General features: G+C 41.1%; 1 protein-coding gene across 1 annotated transcript in view; it reads left to right on the top strand.

Moving 5' to 3' along the window:
* The window catches only part of dnajc8 (DnaJ (Hsp40) homolog, subfamily C, member 8), a 59,188-nt gene that overhangs the window by 28,782 nt on the left and 9,052 nt on the right, over positions 1–21,354 (top strand). Inside the window, exons 6-8 of the mRNA XM_063034771.1 lie at positions 6,759–6,830; positions 13,854–13,945; positions 15,736–15,811. Of these exons, the coding sequence (XP_062890841.1) occupies positions 6,759–6,830; positions 13,854–13,945; positions 15,736–15,811 (240 nt within the window). The remainder of the gene's footprint in view (positions 1–6,758; positions 6,831–13,853; positions 13,946–15,735; positions 15,812–21,354) is intronic.

Here is a 21,354-nt window from a genome sequence, read left to right as displayed (position 1 = left end):
GTTAAATAAGTACTGCAAAAACATAGTGTTCATGGGTTCAATGTCCATTCAGAAATCGGATAGCAGATGGGAAGAAGCTGTTCCTGAATCGTTGAGTGTGTGCCTTCAGGCTCCTGTACCTCCTACCAGATGGTAACAATGAGATCAAGGGAGGACTTGGGTGATGGGGGTCCTTAATGATGGATGATGCCTTTTTGAGACATCGCCCCTTGCAGATGTCGTGGATTCTATGGAGGTTAATGCCAATGATGGAGTTGACTAAGTTTACAACTCTCTGCGCTTGTTTCGATCCTGTGCAGTAGCCCCCCCCCCATACCAGATAGTGACATAGTGAGTTAGAATGCTCTCTATTGTGTGTGTGTGTGTGTGTGTGTGTATCTACATGGCTAAGTAATTTTATGTATGCACTGTACTGCTGCTCAAAAAACCCAGATTTCATGACGCACGTGTGAGTGATGGTAAACCTGATCCTGATATAGGTCTGTGCAATGGACTGAGAGTGGGAAGTGGGGGGCAGGGAGAGGGGAATCATAATTTGTAAAAGGGGAAGAGAGAGGGGAGGTAATGATCAATAAACCAGTTGTTTGGAGTCAAATGGCCTTGCCTGGTGTCTCAGGGCCAGGTGTGTCTGCACCTGTGCCATCCCCCTACCCTTAGCACTCCTCTGCCACCTGTCCCACGCCCCTCCCTAGGGCGGTCTACCCTCGCCATACCCAACATCCTTTGATGTACACACACTTTGCTCCACGTTGACAAACAGGGTACTGTGCAAAAGTCTCAGGCATCCTAGCTATCCTGTATAAATGTGCCTAAGATGTTTGTACAGTTCCGTAGGTATGCAAACAACTTAAATACAGCCACTAGGGGATTACAATTTGGCAGGCACAATTATTTGAATTTTCCCTGTAAATGTTCTTCACCTGGAATATCCTCTTTGGAATGTTGAAGGCTAACTGATGGATATGGGTGACTTTGTTTTTCTTGGCCCACTTTACCAAGTTAATTTATTGTTTCTCCAAATTTCTACATGATCGAAGTGGACTGAAATTATGTTTGTGTTCAGCTTCACGTGGTCTATCGTAAACAAAAAAAAAAATTCTGAGGAAGCAACTCTTTCAAAAAAATTTGTTATCCAGTATTTCACAAAAACAAATTCAACAAAGCAGTTGTGGATTTTAATTGCATTTTGTTTGTGGGAGGCACCTGTTAACTTCCAGGGCAACATAATTTAAAAAAAATCTTTTATTACTGCTTCTGGAAGTAGCAGAGCCATACCTTCAATTGAAGCTGACTTGTATTTGCTACTTTGACAACTAGAATTGTATAATCTTCTATTAAGTGTTGGTATCAAAAAATCGAGTGACGATAATATTAGGAGCTCTCAAGTAATGACTTCAGAGAGGCACACACAAAGTGCTGAAGCAACACAGCAGATCAGGCAGCATCTACCTGTAGGAATAAAGAGTCGACGTTTCAGGACAAAACCCTTCATCTGGAGTGGAAAGGAAGGGGGGAAGAGGCAGAATAAGAAAGTCGGGGAGTGGAAGGAGTACAAGCTAGGTGAAGCCTGGTGAGGGGGGCTTTGCATAGGTGCTGTGGGATCCTCTGCTATCAGATTTCTGAATGGACATTGAAGCCAGGAACTCTACCTCACATTTTTTTATTTCTATTTTTACACTACTTAGCTAACTTAATTTATAATTAAGTTGTTCTATTATCATGTATCGCATTGTACTGCTACCACAAAGTTAACAAATTTCACGACATATGCTGGTGATATTAAACCTGATCCTGATTCTTACCTGCTGAGCTCCTCCAGGATTTTGTGTGTGTTACTCTGGATTTCCAGAATCTCTTGTGGAGTGCATCGAGGGAAGGTATTAGAACTTACGAAGTCGTCTTTTTTCTCCCTCTCCCAATAAATTAAGCTTAATGTTGTCATTGGGATAAACTGTTCTCCACAGCTACAAGTTTTTTCCATATAGGATCAGATTCATGGTATTATTTTGATATGTTATTCTTAACAAATTACATCAGAGGACTGGAACAGTATTGATCTGACTTTTGTATTGTAAAATTTTGTCTTTTAAATTCTGTACTATATTCCGGCTGCCTCTTGAGTCTCCCCTGCCTTAATTTGGCTCGTTGTTAAGGGAGCAGAATTATTAAAGATGCTGTGATTTATGTAAAAAAAAAATCTGCGAGTAAAATCTATTAAAGTTCAGTTGAGCTCCTTTTGTGGTTTGGTGGAAGTGGTTTTGTAGAGAGAGGGATGAAATAATATCCAAATTATCTGATTTAGAATTCAGTGCTTTTTGCCAGAGCAGTACGAGGTGGAATTTCTTAGTGTTATCAGAAGCAGGTTTAATATCACCAGCATATGTCATGAAATTTGTTGTTATGCAGCAGTAGTCCAATCAATACATAATAAGAATAGTAAATTGTGATAAATATATATTAAAAGAAGTTAAATAAGTCGTGCAAAAAGACAAAAAAAAAGCAAAGGTAGTGTTTATTCAAATTTTAAAAAATCAGACCAGAAGTAGTTTGTAGGGATTATTATGATGAATGTGCTGACTATAAAAGCCATGAATCATTAACTTATTAACTATTATAACTAACATTAACTATTGCATGTAACTATTTCTACTTGGAGCTCTGCTATAATGTGTTTTCTCCCCCCCCACCCCCCAAAGTTATTTGAATGTGAAACTCATGCCAGATATTCGCTTTTCTGCTGTTTAATCTCATTAAAACTTTTTTTAACTGGAGCTGACTTTTGTGACACAGCAGTTCAGTAGTGTCTATTTCACGGATATAACTGATCAGTGTCGCTCCATTTTTAGTAAATCTTGTGACTCAATCCTTTTCAAGCTTTATCAGGGTCAAACTTGCACACCATTTTTTAATCAATAGGAGATTAAAACAACAGATGAGAGAGTATATCATATTAGGATAAGGAGGAATTACCTGTTTTTTTTTAATATAAATGACCACATGTGGTTATTGGGAGTGTATAGTCTTGTCTGCACTGAACGGGGGCTTTGGCCTTTAAATGCTGGGCTCCTGAATGGTCTGCGGTGATGATGATCCCAGATGAGAAATTTCTTTCAGCCAGAGAGTGGTATATCCGTGGAATTAGTTGCCACAGGGAGGTCACGTCATTGAATATATTTAAAGCAGAGGCTGATAGATTCTTGATTAGTCAGGGCATGAAGCGATTTGGGGAGAAGGCAGGAGATAGGGGCTGAGAGGGAAAATGGATCAGCCATGATAAAATGACAGAGCAGACTTGATGGGCCAAATGGCCTAATTCTGCTCCTATATCCTAAGGCCTTATGGACTGGCTTTGTGGCTGTGGACTCACCTAAGTGAACTTCAGTTCTGAATGTTATTTGCTTTTATTGTTTGTACAATTTGATTTTTTTTCTGTGCATTGGGTGTTTGGTCTTTTTTTATTGGGATCTGTTGGGTTTCTTTGTTTTGTATCTGCCTGTAAGGAGACAAATCTCAAGGATGTATATAGTATACATACTTTGATAATAAATATACTATGAGCTTTGATTCCTCCAGATGTAGAGCAATGTTCCATTAGCTTTATTCTGCAATGTCCGAAGAATACCAGGTTTAAGAGCAAAATAATTCAGGGGATTAGATCACAAACTACCTGAGCGTGAGCAGCTATACAATTAGTTCACTTTTCTTGCATGTCTAAAAACCCTACTGATCATGGTCTTGAATATACTCCTGCTTGCAGCTATCAGAGATGGAGAATTAGAAAATATAGTCCTACAAGTCACAAATGTCCCTTTAGCTTGTTCCTAAGATGGCTGACGTGTCCTGAGATTTCCCAGCTACCAGCTTCTCCTGCCAGATGATCGAACTGTCTTTGAATCCAAATTGCCAATCCTTCTCAGAACTATTTACAAGGAGATAGTGGTCATAAGAGTGAGGGGGATAAAACGTTTTGTTTATTGGTGAGGTCAGAGATCAAGGGAAAATAACCGTACACCTCCACCATGACTTTTATCATTTCTGTACTTAGCGACATTAAATTTGTAGCCAGCAATTCCCTGCTTTGCCACTAGATGGCTCTCTTGCACTCACAAAATGAAAGCAATACCATTAACAAATCCCTCGTTTCATTCCTTTTCTCTGGTTATCTAAAGCAATTGTACAGCCTTCTAATTTGTTGCTGTTGATCCAAATATAGTATTATTTTTGCTCATGAATTAGGATAAGTGTTAAAATTTTTGGGAAAAGAAAATTGGAACTTGAGTAGTCCCAGAGGTCCTTCATAATTTCCTTTTACTCTAAACAGGTGTCCTGGAGAAGGGTCTCTGTCCAGGATATTGTCTATTTATTCATTTCCATAGATGCTGCATGACCTGCTGAGTTCCTCCAGTATTTGTGTGTATTGCTTTGGATTTCCAGCGTCTGCGGGCTTTCTCGTGTTTAGGTGTCTGTCTATAGTTTTTTGTCACAGAATCTTCACTCAGTCAGAGCCATGGGGTACAATTCACAATTCTCAGTACGTCATGGTTGCACTTTAACAAGTCATGGTTCCTGTTATTGAATAAGATGATTAGATCTTCGTTTACTACCTCTGATGGCTCATCTTGGATCTGAAATTCATATCCTCCACTTCTGGCTGTTTTCATTGTCAGAGCCAGCTGGAAGTTGGACCTTTAGCTCGGTGGTCTGGATGCAAGTTGGGCATTTTGCTCAGTGGCTCAGTCTCCTGCCAAAGCATCTTGTCACCTCAATATATGCTTCTAACTTCATCAAGCTTTTTAAAGTTTTGCACCCGTTTTTACTAGGTCTGTTCTTCCCATTTGAAAATTGTTCCATAATTATTTACAATTTAATTAAAAACACCATAATTAATGTGAGCACAGATTTAACTCAGCAGTGAAATGATGTAACTGAATCAGGAGGAAGGAAAGGAGCTTTTGTTGCTTCTGCTGTTCTGCTGAACACTGTAGGCATGGCAATGATTGAATAGGTTAGTACTTTATTCCTTGGAACGTAGAAGGCTGAGGGGAGATTTGGTAGAGGTATACAGAATGAGGGGTAAAGATAAGGTAAATGCAAGCAGGCTTTTTCCACTGAGGTTGGGTAGGATTACAATTAGAGGTCATGGGTTAAGTGAAAGTTGAAAAGTTTAAGCGGCATACGGCAGTGAGATTGTGGAATGAGCTGCCACTGTAAGTGGTGCATACAAGCTCGATTTCAATATTTAAGAGAAGTTTGGATAGTTACATGGATGGTAGGGCAATGGTTTGGGTGCAGGTCGATGGGAGTAGATGATTCGGCACAGAGTAGATGGGCCAGAGGGCCTCTGTACTTTTCTAAGACCCTATGACTTGTAGGCCACCCTGGCACGTCCTTGTGGTTGTGTTGGTTGTTAATGCAAATGATGCATTTCACTGTATCTTTGGATGTACATGTGATAAATAAGTGAATCTGAAAGGGAGTGGAAAATACATGTGAACCCCACTGTATTTTACTTATTAACAAACATAATGGCTCTCAACTATATATCTATCTGAGTGTGTGCCTTCAGGCTTCTGTACCTGTGATGGCAGTCCTTAATGATGGACGCTGCCCTTTTGAGGTACTGCTCCTTGAAGATGTGTTAGGTGCTATGGAGGCTAGTACCCATGATTGAAATGACTAATTTTACAACTCTCTGCAGCTTATTTCAATCCTGTGCAGTAGTCCCCTCCATACCAGGCAGTGATGCAGCCAGTCAGAATGCTCTCCACGGTACATCTGTAGAAATTTTCTGGTGTTTTAGGTGACCAGTCAAATCTGAAACTCCTAATGAAATCTAACTGCTGTCTTGCCTGCTTTATAGCTGCATCGATATGTTGGGACCAGGTTAGGTCCTCGGAGATATTGACACTTAGGGACTTGAGATTCCACCCCGTCTCCACTTCTGATCCCTCTGGTGGATCCTGTTGCTATCTTGGTCCAGTGTTGTCAACTTGCAACAGACCTTATTAGGTTGCTCCTCATCTTTCATCTTGATGTTGTCCATCAGACTGCTGTGATACACAAGATGTTCTTGGGGAATGTAAAATATGTGCTAATCTAATCTAATAAATTTCAACAGCTGTGTAATCCAGAAACAGTTTTTTTCCCCCCCAGAAGAAGCCTAACTTGGAGTATTGTGTGCAGTTTTGGTCATTTCCCTACAGGAAAGTTGTAAATAAGGTTGAAAGAGTACAGAGAAAATTTACAAGGATGTTGCCGGGTCTGGAGGACCTGAGTTATAAGGAAAGACTGAATAGGTTTGGACTTTATTCCTTAGAACGTAGAAGATTGGGAGGACATTTTGATAGAGGTACACAAAATTATGAGGGATATAGAAAGAGTAAATGCAAGCTGGCTTTTTCCACTGAGGTTTGGTGGGACTACAACCAGAGGTTATGGGTTAAAAGGTGAAAGGTGAGGTCTAAGGGGAACATGAGGGGAAACTTTTTCACTCAGAGGGTCTTGAGAATGTGGAATGAGCTGCCAGTGCAGGTGGTGCATGTGAGCTCGACTTCAACATGTAATTAAAGTTTGTTTAGGGATACATGGGTGGTAGGGGTATTGAGAGCTGTGGTCTGGGTGCAGGTTGATGGGAGTAGGCATTTAAAGTGGTCTGGCATGGACTAGATGGGCTGAAGTGCCTCTTTCTGTGCTGTAACTTTCTATGACTATAATTCTAAATGATTCCTCAAAAATGTAATTTTTTTCTTTTATTTTAGATGAAAGAGAAACGGAAGGCATTGAAGAAAGACGGCAAGCAACCTATTCTGGAAGAGGATGATCCTGAAATAGTAAAAGATATCAATTCTGGTGGATGATAGCATTTTCAGGATTGAGTCCTGTATATTACGTGTTTTGCATTTAAACTGGGGATTTGGGTGATGATGGAGTGAATACTTTTAGTCCTGGTTATGTTTAAAGAGTAAAATTAGATACTTAAAAAGATTGAACACTTGGCAGCTGTATTGCAGAGGCTGTGCTGTAATAGCCTTCTTGAGTCCTAGCCAAAGTGAGCAGGGCATTGTAACAGCTGCTTATTTCTAACCATTATCTTTGGGCAGGACAGTTTTCTATATCCCCATATGTGGGGAAAAACTTGTCAGAATAGTCTGTCAGTTTTTTTTGTTGTTGTGAAAATAAATTTTAGAGCTCTGTTGCATTAAATGAAATATGACGATCAAAACAGTAAAATGTTATGAAAAATTCTGGAAATCCTTTCTTTGAAATGTAATGTTGATGCATTTTTTACTAAAATTGTTTTATCTTTCTGTTTTAAATATGAGGGAGTTAATTCAAGAATAGAAATGTACATTCTTTATCCAAAAAATTAGCTGTAAATCCTCTCATAATACCAATTGGAGGATGTAAAAGGGCAGGTTTTTAAGGAATACCTGGGTAGTAAGAAATTAGCCCATTTTTGTTTGAACACATATGTAATTGGAAACACATGCTTGCATTTATGTTGATAGGGATCAAAGAGAGTAAAATCTGTTTCCAAAACTTGACAAGTCGAGGATAAAGTTTTATCAATGTAATCTTCGCAAGAGGTTTAGAACAGAAAGCGCATAGTGAAGTCTAGCCCAAAGTTGCAGAGAATTGCTTTGGTTGAGGATTGAAATGGAAAATAGGGTCACATTTGAGAATAGATGAAGATAGTTGCAAGGAATAATGAAGCAGGGTGGTTGAATTAGCACTATTTTCTGTGTGAGGAGGATTAACATTTTAGAGACTGATTGTGTTAAATGCTCTGTTTGGGATTTCTGTGATGTGAGGAAAGGTGGAACTGGGCAATATTTTTAAATTGAAAGTGTCTACTGAACAGTCACTAAATGTATGGGTTTATACAGTGTGAATATTCCCTGCCTATTCCCACAGCTATCTTGACTATACCTCTTCCCATCCTGTCTCCTGTAAAAATGCTATTCCTTATTCTCAGTTCCTTTGTCTCTGCCACATCCGTTCCTAGCACTAGGATTTCCTTTCCCTGACATCACCATTGGTGCTGCCCTTACCTGCAACTCCTCCATTTTGCGGATATCTGCGCTCATCCCATCTTCCTGTCACCTTGTCCACACCTACCACCCCATGAACCTCTGCATCCACCAACTTACACCATCTTTAATGGGATTCTACCTCCAAACACGTCTTTATCTCCCCTCCTACTCTCCACAGGGGTGGCTTCCTTCATGATACCCTTGTCCGTTTGTCCCTACCCACCAATATGCTTCCCTGCACTTATCCCTGCAAGTGGCCAAAGTGCTACACCTGCCCATTCACCTCCTCCCTGGCCTCCATTTAGGGCCCCAAACAGTCCTTCCAGGTGAGGCAACACTTTGCTTCTGAATCTCTTGGGGTCTCCTATTGGCATCCGGTGCTCGCAATTCAGCCGCCTCTATGTTGGTGAGACCCAGTGTAAATTGGGGGACTGACTGCTTTGTCAAGCACCTCCGCTCCATCTGCCAAAAGTGGAATTTCCTAATGGCCAATGATCTTAATTCCTATCTCCGTTCCCGTTCTGACATGTCGGTCCATGCCCTCCTTTTTGGCAGCACTGAGGCCACACTCAGGTTGGAGGAGCAACACCTCACGTTCTGAATATCAAATTTATTCTTATGGTAATTTTTTTCCCTCTCCCTCCCCTCTTCTATTCCCCATTCTGGCCTCTTGCCACTTCTCACCTGCCTATCACCTTCTCTTGGGGCCTCTCCTTCTTTCCTTTCTCTCGTGGTCCACTCTCTTCTCCTATATGATTCCACCCACCTGGGTTCACCTATTACCTTCCAACTATCCTCCTTCCTCTCCCTCCGCCTGTTTTTTATTCTGGCATCTTCCTCACGCCTTTCCAACCCTGAAGAAGGATTGCAGCCTGAAACATTCACTGTTTACTCTTTTCCATAGATGTTGCCTGGCTTGCTGAATTCCTCCAGCACTCGTGTGTGTGTGTTGCTTTGATTTTCAGCATTTGCAGGTTTTCAAATGTTTGTGACACTATAGAAAACATCACTCAGACTTTTCAATATTCATTAGGTTTCAATGAGATTTTCCCTCATTCTTCTAAACTCCAATGAGTACAGACTCATAGCCATCAAACACTCCTCGTTAACCCTTTCATATCTGGAATCATTCTCATGAACCTACTCTGGGCCCCCTCCAATGCCAAACCTTTTCTTGGATAAGGGGCCCAAAACTGTTCACAATTCTCCAAGTGTGGTTTGATCAATACCTTATAAAGCCTTAGCATTAGGTCTTTGCTCTTACATACTGGTCCTCTCAAAATGAATGCTAGCTTTGCATTTGCCTTCCTTACCACTGACTCAACCTACAAGTTTGGGAATCCTGCACAAGGACTTCCAAGTCCTTTTCCCCTCTGATTTTTGAATGTTTCTCCCTGTTTAGTAAATAGTCTATGCCTTTAATCCTTTTACCATAGTGCATGACCGTACATTGTATTCCATCTGCCACTTCTTTACCCATTCGCCTAATCTGTCCTTCTGCAGACATCCTGCTTCCTCAACGCTACCTGCCTCTCCACCTATCTTCGTATTGTCTGCAAACTTGGCAACAAAGCTGTTAATTCCATCATCCAAAACATTGACATATAACGTAAAAAGAATTGGTCGCAACATAGACCCCTGTGGAACACCACTAGTCACCGGCAGCCAACCTGAAAAGGCCCCCTTTATTCTCACTCTATGCCTCTTGCCAGTCAGCCAATCTTTTATTCAAGCTAAACGGTTGGTTCGGGGCTAGAGTGGGTTGTATGGGAATGAACAGAACAGGGAGGACCAGAGGGGGAGAGGGGAGAGTGTAGGGTAAGGATTACTTGAAATTGGAAAATTCAGTGTTTGTACCTTCGAATGTGAGGTGTTGTTTCTCTAATTGGTATTGGGCCTTATCCTTTGCATTGGAAAAGACCGAGAGCTGACGGGGTCAGCTGGGTTGGTACAGGAGTTGAACCTAACCAGAGGCTCAGGATGACTGATGTGGGCAGAGCGAAGGCCTTCCAGCAGACAGTTCGTTGCTTCAGATTGCAGCATCTGCGGTTTCTTGTGTCTCTTGTTTTCTTTAGGTGTTCCCCATGGCAATTGGTGAAGTTTTCATGATTATGCTTTATGGTTGCCCTTGATTCTTCACCCTCTCATTTCCTGTTCTCTCAATTGAGGAAGTAAAAGTTGAAACACCAGTTGTTTATGTAAATTCATTTCCTGGAAATAAAGGAAATGAAACATGGTGACTTCCTTCCACTCTTGGATCGGAAACCTCCCCTATCTCTTAGACTGTGCAGCTTTACTGTGGGAAGCAGATGTATAAATACTTGGTGGCGCTGTATGGTACTTTAATGCAGTGTGCCTTCAACAATATCAGTGTGAAACTGGATAGAATTTCAGTTATTAATAGAAGTGGCACAGTAGCATAGTGGTTTACAGGTGACCCGGGTTCAATTCTTGCTGTTGCCTGTAAGGAGTTTATATGTTCTCCCTGTGACCGTGTGGGTTTCCTCCCGGTGCTCCGGTGCTCTGGTTTCCTGCCACGTTCCAAAGACATACCGGTTGATAGGTTAATTGGTCATTGTAAATTGTCCTGTGATTAGGCTAGGCTTAAACTGGGGCTTGCTGGGGCAGTATAGCTCGAAGGGTTGGAAGAGCCTGTTCCACAGTATCTCAAATAAATTTTAAAAAGGTGTCGCAATTCATTACACAACGACAGTGGCCTGCTATTTCGCAATGATAATTCCAAAAGGAAATAGAGAACCATAAAATGTTTATGTTGTGTTGCAGCTTTTAGGGTAATTACAGGGGACTTCTGGCTTTAAGTGGCAGTACCTTTTTTTATTTCTGCATTTGACTTAGTACAGTGCTTATCGCTTCCTGCTGGAACGTTTATTTAAATATTCACTTGTTTCCAACCTGCCTTGTGTTTTCTAAACAGCAAAATGCTGCAGGTGCTGTAAATACAAATAAAAAAAAACATACCATTTTAGAAATACTTGGGTCAGGCCACATCTGTGGGTAGAGAAATGGGTGAGATTTCAAGTGAGGGTTTGCAACATAGTGGACTTCAAATTGCAGATAGCTGGAAAGAGCAGAAGGAAGGGACTGTGATAGTGTGGAAAGTGGGAGAGACTGAGACATGATATAGCCTTTCAGATTCAATACTGAATTTAGCAATTTCAGATAGTCAGCCATTCCATTTTGGTAGCTGAAAGACAGTAAAGGCAAGTGAATAAGAAAAGGTATGTCCGAGATGGGAGGAAATGAACAAGAGAGAGAAGAACTGAATGCCGGATATACCAAACTGGAATGGCTGACTATTTGAAATCGTTGAATTCAGTGTTGAGTCTGGAAGGCGATATCGCGTTTCACCAAAGATGAGGGTTAGAGTGGAAGTAAATTGGACACTATTTTGCAGAACACCTCCATTCACTCTGTAAGAGTGACACCAAGCTCATTGCTGCATATCCTTTCTGTTTGGATTAGCTAACTTTCATAGATTGGAATTAAAATCTGGATTTTTATAGTTGGGCTATGAATATACTGGAGTTGGGAACATACCAAACAGATTCAGAGTGTTTACTGTTTGGCTGATTGTCAAATCTGATGTGGTAACCAGTCATAGTCCCCAGTCTTGCTGGCGTTCCATAACCTTGGAAGCAGCTGGCTGATCCTGTACCAGGTCAGTATGGCATGATGGACACAGATTTTGAGGCAACTGGATGTTTACAAATCACAAATTATTTTGGATTACTTTAAAGTTTTAAAGTTTTCCTTTGTTTAATTCAGTTATTTGCATCACGTAGACTGCTGAAAGTGGCAGTTTACAGGTAACTGGACAAGGTGATGGTGAATGCTTTCATCAGCTGAAGCAATGGGGAGAAGGGTTGGCATGCCTTATTACAGTTGTACAAAATACTGGCCAGGCTGCACTTGGAGTACTGTGTAGCAGTTCTGGTTGCCGCACCATGTCGGAAGGATGTAATTAAGCTTGAGAGAGGGTGCAGCAAATATTCAGAAGGATGTTGCCCAGGTTGAGTTATAAGGAGAAGTTGTATAGACTGTATCTGTTTTCTCTCTGGAGTGAGCAGTGCCTCAAAGTGACATGAGGAGGTCCATAAAACTCTGAGAGGTGTAGATAGGGTACATAGCTTGCATCTGTTTCCCATGGTAGGTAGGTCAAAATCTAGAGAGCATTGATTTAAGGTGAAGGGAGAGGGGGGGTGGTTAATGGGGATCTGAATGGTAAATGCACTTAGTGGAACCATTATTAGGTACACCTGTACATCTCGTTAATGCAAATATCTAATCAGCCAATCATGTGGCTCACTCCACAAAAGCATGCAGACATGGCCAAGAGATTCAGTTGTTCAGACCAAATGTCAGAATGGGGAAGAAATATGACCTAAGTGACTTTGATTGTGGAATGATTGTTGGTTCCAGATGGGGTGGTTTGAGTATCTTAAACTGCTGATCTGGGAATTTCATGCAGAGCAGTCTCTTGGAGCTTACAAAGAATGCTGCGAAAAGCAAAAAAAACATCCAGTGAGCCGCGGTTCGGTGGGTGAAAACACCTTGTTAATGGGAGGAGAAGTCAAAGGAGAATGGTTAGACTAGGTCAAGCTGGCAGGAACGTGACTGTAACTCCAATAACACGTGTTACAACAGTAGTGTGCAGAAGAGCATCTCTGAATGCACAGCACATGGAATCTTGAAGACCATGAACGTACACTCAGTGGCCACTTTATTAGGTACAGGAGGTGTTTCATGAAGTATTTGATTTCTGGAATGGCCCTAATAAAGAAGGAGGTTGAGGCAGGAACAGTAACAGCATTTGAGAACATAAATATAGAGGGACCAAAGAGATATGGACCAGGTGCAGCAAGAAGGGGGTTGTTTAATTTGACATCGTTCTTAGCACAGACAATATGGACTGTTCCTGTGGAGTACAATTTTGTGTTCTATAGGCAGACACAAGGAAGGGGTTACTGCTTGTTAGTCCGTGAGCTTTATGCCAGGTTTTGAGCTCTTGCTCTTCTCAAATTTTCTGTCTTAGATGATCTGTGGCTATGTTTGTGAACTGGAGACGCTGATGCATTTCATCATCGAGCTTTAATATTAATCAGTATTTTAATGTAATTTTAAAAGGAAGTATTTTTTTTATTGTGTTGCTGGTTCACAAGTGTCACAGTTGGTTATTTTTGCAAAATACTGTACTGTGCAAAAGTGTCTAAGGTGCCGAAGACTTTTGCACAGTACTGTATTTGTCAACATGGAGTGGAAAGCGAGTTTACAAATCTGGCGGGAGCTAAGGATTTTGGGAATGGTGAGGGCGGGGCGCTGCGGAAGGGGTGTGGGACAGTGGTGGAGAAGGAGTGCCAGGGTAGATAGTGGCAAGGGTGCAGACACACCCAGCCCCTGAGACACCAGGCAGGGTCATTTGATTCCAAACAATTGGTTTATTGATCATTACAGGATGTCTCTCTGGTGCCTCCTACTCCCTCGCCTCTCCCTTCCCCTTTTCCCAACCATGATTCCCCTGTCCTTGCCCCCTTCCTACTCTCAGTCCACAATAGAAACCCATATCAGAATCGGGTTTATCATCACTCACATATATCATGAAGTGAATTTTTTTTGTGACAGCAGTACAGTACAACACGTAAAATTACTACAGTACTGTGCAAAACTCGTAGGCACCCCAGCTATATATATGTGCCCAAGACTTTTACACAGTACTGTTTGACGATAGCCTGATGTATTTAATGTCGCCTGTTCTATCTGAAGCTGCTGGATTTCAATTGCTTTTTCTTTACATTCTACCAGTTTAAGCAGTCAGTGCACAAGCAAACAATGAAGCTGTTTGCTGAGCTGGAGATTAAAAGGAAGGAGCGTGAAGCCAAAGACATGCATGAGAGGTATGGAATTGTTTTGAAACTCATTGTCCTAGATATTCTGAAAATGCGTTTCCTAACTTGGAAATTGCGCGTGCTGAGAAATGTGCAGTTTACACTCAATTCAAAATTAGTTAATTCAAGCTATCCATAGTTTTGCAACATCGCTACCATCTTGCGCTCATGGACTTATAGAAGCATTGAGTTCTGCAAGAATCCCACTTTTAAAAAAAATCAGTCTGTTTCAGTTGTCTCCAACTGGTAACCTCTTCCAGCTCTGGGACCTTCTAAGTTCTCTCCTTTTTCCCTACTCTGGCCTTTTGCCTCTTCTCACCTGCCTAACACCTCCCACTGGGTCCCCTCCTCCTTGCCTTTCTCCTATGGTCCACTCTTTTCTCCTATATCAGATTCCTTCCTTTCCAGCCCCTTACCTTTCTTTCTCACCTGGCTTCACCTATCACCTAGCTATCGTACTACCCCCCTTCCCCCACCTTTTCATTTTGGTGTCTTCCCCCTTCCTTGCCTGCCCTAATGAAGGGTCTCTGCCTGAACCATCGACTGTTTATTCATTTCTGTAGATGCTGCCTGACCTGCTGAGTTCCTCCAGCATTTTGTATATGTTGCTTTACTTCATTTTGCCCTTTTGAACGCCCATGTATTTCATCAGTTCATCATTCCCGGCACCTCCAAGGCTCCCAAGTCTAAACATGTCTCCCCACCTTTTTTTTTAAGGCACAGCTTGGAGCTTAGCCAAAGAGCTAGATGTTAAGTCATAGCCCATGTTGTTGGTTAACAGCTCTTCATTCTTCTGAAGTGCTCTGCAGTGTCTTGCTGCAGCAATGATGTTAGGATCAGAATCAGGTTTAATATCACTGGCATATGTTGTGAAATTTGTAGTGTTCATGGGTTCAACGTCCATTCAGAAATCTAATGGCAGAGGGGAAGAAGCCGTTCCTGAATCGCTGAATGTGTGCCTTCAGGCTTCTGTACCTCCTTCCTGATGGTAGCAATGAGGAGAGGGCATGACCTGGGTGGTGGGGGTCCTTAATGATGGACGCCAGCCACCTTTTTGAGGCATCGCTCCTTGAAGATGTCTTGGGTACTACGGAGGCTAGTACCCATGATGGAGCTGACTTAAGTTTAGATACAAGTTGGTGAAATCTTACATTTTTTTCTGATAATTTCTTAATTCAGATTTATTTTACATTTTTTAATCTCCAAATTGCCAGTCATATACCCTTGGAAAATATAATTAAATGAAAGAAGTCTTTCTAAGGGGCAATTGTTTCTCCCCTACTTGCATTCCCACTACCATATCAAATCCTTATTTTTCATTTCCTGGAGCTAATGGTTAGCACAGGAATGAAACTGCATAAGTTTTTGGCTGCCCCCCATCACACTTGTTTGTGACGGTGGTGTATTGGCATCTGCACCAGACTTTGGAGTGTAGGTCAGGTTCTAATCCAGCTGGCTCCTTCCACAAGTTCTACTTATGGTGGGTTGAGCATCGAGCTAGCAACTCGGCCTCTTAAAACAGACAAACTCTAAAGAAATGACAAGGTTGCCACCTGATGCGCCAGATTGGCAGAGTGAGGAACTTTACCTGTATTTTTCTCATTTCATTTATGAGACACAATTGTGTGTGTTTGTAATCAGTTTGACTGTTCTGTTGGTGTGAAGAGGAGTTGTGGAGATTGCTTGTGTGTGAGACAGATGGGGAGTGGAGATTGATGACAAATCTATTTGATTCTGTCGACATCAAAAATTGAACAATATTATGAATGAATTTTCTAATGCACAGTTTCTGAATTCAGGAAACGACAAAGAGAAGAAGAAATTGAGCAGGAAGAGAAAGCCAAACGCGACAAAGAGTGGCAAAAGAATTTTGAGGTTTGTGAGACTCTGATTCACTAATTCCCTGTGTTTATCTCCTGAAAGGTTTATGCATTAATAAGCAGTAGTTATGATCTATACTCTTACAGAAATCGGCTTTTTCTTTTGAAAAGGCAATTTATTTTATTAACTAACTCAACATTGAGCTGAATTATGTAAAATTATGGTTAATTTAGTCATATCCCTTGAAACGGTCTTAAAATTGATCTATTTCAGATAGAAAATTAGATGCTATATTACAAAGAACTAGAGGATAATTAAAATGCCCAGTGGGTTGCAAGTTCCAAATTTGTGTGCAAATTTTCTTCCACATGAATTTTAAAAAGTTTAATTTACATTATGAGCAAATTTAGCATTCTTACATTCTATCAGACTGAATTTTGCTGCAAAACTTCAGATCCCCTCCATTATGTATGTGGAAATCTCTGACTATGACTTATGGGAATTGTAAAGCTTGAGTGAAACAAAATACAGAAGTTGCTCAGCTTCTCAATAAACTTTCTTTCAAAAAAAGTAATCTAACTAAATGACTTAGTATTCCTCAATCTTCCTCACCACAATACTCTTCCATTTCTCAAACAAGCTTTTTTTTATATATATAATTTTTATTGAGTTTTCAAAATGAATACATGAGAAAATAATATCTCCCCTCCCCCTCCCCTTAACCCTCCCTCCCCCGATATATACTCCTACCTAAAGAGAAAAGAAAAAAAAAGAACCGCTTGAATATTGGAAGGTTTGCACATGCTCTATGGAATTAAAAATAAATTTAATATATATTTGTTACTTTCCCCAAGGAACCAAGATCTTTATCATCGGAGCTGTAAATAAGGGCTCCAAATATTCAAAAATGTTTCATATTAATCTCTTAAAATCTAAAACATTACTTAGCTTCTCAACTCTCATAGTTTCCCGGGGAATCTCTTTGAACTTCACCATGTTGCTATGTGTTTCCCTCCCAATCATCCAGGCAAAAAGAAAAAAAAGATAGATAAGATACAAAAAAAGAAAAGACAAAATACCCCCCCACTAATGTTGTGAATGAAAAGATACACAACACTACCCCCCTCCATTGTGCGGGTCGTGGCTATTGCCACGCTTGCACACATGAATAACGTAGCGATTGGTCAGTGTTTCTTCCAGCTCCCCCGTAACAAAAAATTGTATATATATAAAAAAAATTAATGTCATTATTCCCAGCTAATATTCCTCAAATTTTAACCTTTCTTCCCCTCCCTCATATAATTAATAATATATTTATATATTCATCCGCCTAAAAATCCAACAGGCTTAATCCTTGATCCAGTCTTCATCTTCAATCCATCTCGCTCCCCTGGGTTTGTTCTTGTATCTGGTGAATATTCAAAGAATCTCGCACAAACTCCTCCGCATTCTGGTAATCGTCAAAAAATCTTTTTTCTCCACCAGGCAAAAAAATCTTCAAGGTTGCAGGATAACGCAATATAAATTGATAACCGTGATACCATAGGGCTTTTTTCACTGGATTAAATTTCTTCCTTCTCTTCAAAAGTTCATAACTTATGTCAGGGTAGAAAAAAATTTTCTTCCCTTCTGTCATCAGTGGCCCTTTTCTCTTCTTGGCAGCTTGGACAGCCGCCTGTAGAATCCTTTCTTTGTCTTGAAATCTTAAGAATTTTATTAAAATTGATCATGGATATTGGTCATCTTGTGGTTTTGGTCTCAGAGCTCTATGTACCCGCTCAATTTCAATTGATCGGTCTTCCTCTTCCATTTGCAAGGTTTTCGGGATCCATCTTTGAAAAAATTCTATTGGATTATCTCCCTCTATACCTTCTTTAAGACCAACAATTTTAATATTATTACGTCTACTAAAATTTTCCAACACGTCTACTTTCTCCAAGAGTCGATTTCTTTCAGTGTTCCAGACAAGCACATCATTTTCTGTTTTTTCCACTCTATCGTTAATATGTTCCATTATTCTTTCCATCTTCTGAAGTTTCTTATCCATTTTATCCTGTCTTTTCATAGCTTTATCATAGTAGCACATTTTCATGTCTCTAAGCTCTGTTCTTAATTTTCTTAGTTCAGCCGTTAATTACAATAAAGCCTCTCCTATATCTCCGTCGTCTCCTTTACTTCCAGTCTCTTCCAGTTCTTCCTCCTCTTCTTCATCTGTATTCTCTGTGGTATCCAATTCTGACTCTGAGTCACTTTCAGTTGCAGTGGCCGTTGGTTCTTGTAGTTTAAGTTGTGTTGATTTGCGCATGCGCAATTCCGGCATCTTCTTCCGAGAGACCGCTACCACCGCCATTGTTCCCTGTTCTTCTACGCCAGAAATAAAATACGTCTCCTCTGAAGGAGATCCAACCTGAATCCGAGGCTCCATCGCTGCAGTAGGCCCTTTTTCCTTCCCATCTCGCGGCGACTTCACAACAACAGACTTCTTCTGTTGCGGTTTACGAGGCATATCATAGAGTAGTCTTAGGAAGTTTATAAGTAGTTTTCGGAAAGTATTTATTAACTTTACTTTGTTTAAACGGTACTTTGCTGATTTTTTACGGGAGAGCTGGATTTACACGTCTCAATCCCACGTCATCACGTGATGCCCCCCCCCACCCCCAAACAAGCTTCTTGGCATTGAGATGACTGAGTGGATGATTGGAAACCTGCTCATCATGCGTTGTCTCAATGCTAGAACATTGGTTATTAAGCTGCAGTCTGCAGATGATACTGGCATTTGTACATGCTTGGTTCTGTATAAATATGCTGATGAGACCCTGGAAAACATATGCCACTTCCCATAACTTAAGGGAACTCCATCTAAATATACTGACAAATCCATTCTAACTTTTGTATTGCCCTGGTTAAGACTTTTGCTGCTATGTTGTAAGTATTTCATTTTAGCAGTTCTCTCAGAGTAGTCTGTTCTGCTTTTAGCATGTCTGGGTTTGAGCTAAAGATACGGAACTATATTGTTCAACTTAGGAATGTTGTGTCAGCCAATCAGGTTGGTGGATTTGGAAGAAGGTGCTGGAGAACACTGTCAGAGAGGTTTTTGTGACTGACACTGGTGTGGGTCGAGATCTTTTTGGCGGGAGCTGGGAGAAGACCGGAATGAAAATGGCTGAGCATGTTATCCCTGTAGCACAAGCTGCTTGGTTCAGATGAAAGGCTTCAAGGAGGAAGGACCAGTAGTCTGTTTGGAGCACCCGGAGGAAACCCATATGGTCACGCGGAGAACATACAAACCCCCTTACAGACAGTGCTGGGAATTGAACCCAGATTGCCAATAATGTAATGCACTGTGCTAATCACTACGCTACCATGCTTTTAGAAGATGATAAATTCCCACCAAACCAAGGGAATCCTTGGGCTCTGAATGTATAAGTTGGAGGAGTATTTGTGTCTGTAATGAGAACTTAAATTTGTTGGAGAGCACACAGAGGACTGCACCTCCATCCATGTGACCACAGTGTCCCCTTGAGCACTTCCTGCCCAACCTTTGGCATGTCCGCCCTTGGTGCCACTAGCCGCATCAGAAAACCACAAAACTGGAATGGAAGCAAGTCATCTGTCACTCTGAGGAGCTGATTAAGGAGATCTCTTCACATTGATTGAATGGCATCACAATGCTGTCCCAACCCACCAAAATTTGGGACTAGTCTATTCCAGTTTTCAAGTTCATAATGTTAATTAAATCTGTCGCCAAGCAACCAGTGGGCGCCAAAGATGACTCTTCTTTACCTCGGCTTCAACTTCAATTTCTTAGGCTTTTTTGTAATTTTGTAATTGTTGATTTGTTTCCTTCATCTCTACCTTAACCTGATTTTTTTTTCTTTCCCTCTCTTTAATTTGCTTGCTGTAACTGCATTCAATATCCCAACCTGTACATCCTGAATGAGGTCCTGTTACTCATTAATCTGTGGAATTGGTTGCCACAGACTGTGGAGACCATGCCATTGAGTATCTTTAAAGTGAAGGTTGATAGGTTCTTGATTAGTCAGGGTGTCAAAGGGTGTTGAGAAGGATAATAAATTAGCCATGATGGAATGGCAGAGCAGACTCAATGGGCTGAATGGCCTAATTCTCCTATGTTTTATGGTCTCATTAATGCTTCTGCATTCTGATCAGTTAAGGGGATTGACAACTTGAGCAAAAGCCCATTGTGTCCTTTGGAAAAATGTACTCAGCAGTGTCTGGCCAGATTGGCTGTCTAATTTACGATGAAATTGCTTGTTGTTCACAATAGTATTAAAAACATAAATCACTGAAAACCCTGAAATTTTCACACCAACCATGTAATTGAGTTTTATAAAATATACACTTCCCAAAGTACACCCACATTGCTGCCTGTGTTTGCTTCTTGCTGATAACTTTGTACTTTTATTACACCCATACGTACACTCAGTAGCCTCTTTATTAGGTACCTTTTGTTCTTGATTTTCTGCTGTTGTAGCCCATCCACTTCAAGGATCAGAGATGTTCTTCTGCATACCGTTGTTGTAATGCTGTTATTTGATTTATAGTTGCCTTCCTGTCAGCTTGAACCAGTCCGGCCATTCTCCTCTGACCTCTCATTAACAAGGCATTTTCACCTACTGGCTTCCACTCACCGAGTGTTTTTTTTGTTTATTGCACCATTCTCTGTAAACCCTAGAGACTGTTGTATTTAAAAACTCCAAGAGATCAGCAGTTTTTTGAGATTCTCAGACCACTTTGTCTGTTCCAGCAATCATTCCATGGTCAAAGTCACTTGGATCACATATCTTCTCCATTCTGATGGTTTGAACAGTAACAGAACCTCTTGACCATGTCTGCATGCTCTTGTACATTGAGTTGCTGCTACGTAATTGGCTGTTTTATATATCTGCATTAGTGGCCTAATAATGTGGCCGTTGAGTGTATATGTATGAAAAGGTTGTATGATATAGCAGTGTGAGCGTGAGAGGAGAAGAAGTGTGTGGTATCAAGGCACTGGTTGGCATCCATGAACTGATTCCTCCTGAGCCGTGCTTGAATTGGTATCTCCTAAAAGTGAATGATGTTTAACTGTGCAAAGTGAGCCTGCAAGGACCTGGACCCATTGCAATTTGCCTATCGCCACACTAGGTCAATGGCAGACGCAATCTCAATGGCTCTGCACACAGCTTTAGACCAAACACCTACGTCAGGATGCTGTTCATTGACTATAGCTCAGCATTTAATACCATCATTCCCACAATCCTGATTGAGAGGTTGCAGAACCTGGGCCTCTGTACCTCCCTCTGCAATTGGATCCTTTACTATGCGGATTGGTGATAACATATCCTCCTCACTGACGATCAACACTGGCGCACCTCAGGGGTGTGTGCTTAGCACACGGCTCTGTTCTGTGTATACATGTGACTGTGTGGCTAGGCATAGCTCAAATACCATCTATAAATTTGCTGACGATACAACCATTGTGGGTAGAATCTCAGGTGATGACGAGAGCGCGTACGGGAGTGAGATATGCCAACTAGTGGAATGGTGCCACAGCAACAACCTGGTGCTCATCGTCAGTAAGACGAAAGAGCTGA

The sequence above is a fragment of the Mobula hypostoma genome, chromosome 28 (assembly GCF_963921235.1).
Source record: "Mobula hypostoma chromosome 28, sMobHyp1.1, whole genome shotgun sequence".
Lineage (NCBI taxonomy): Eukaryota > Metazoa > Chordata > Chondrichthyes > Myliobatiformes > Myliobatidae > Mobula > Mobula hypostoma.
The sequence above is the reverse complement of the archived record's forward strand: the minus strand, read 5'-3'. Positions and strand labels throughout refer to the sequence as shown.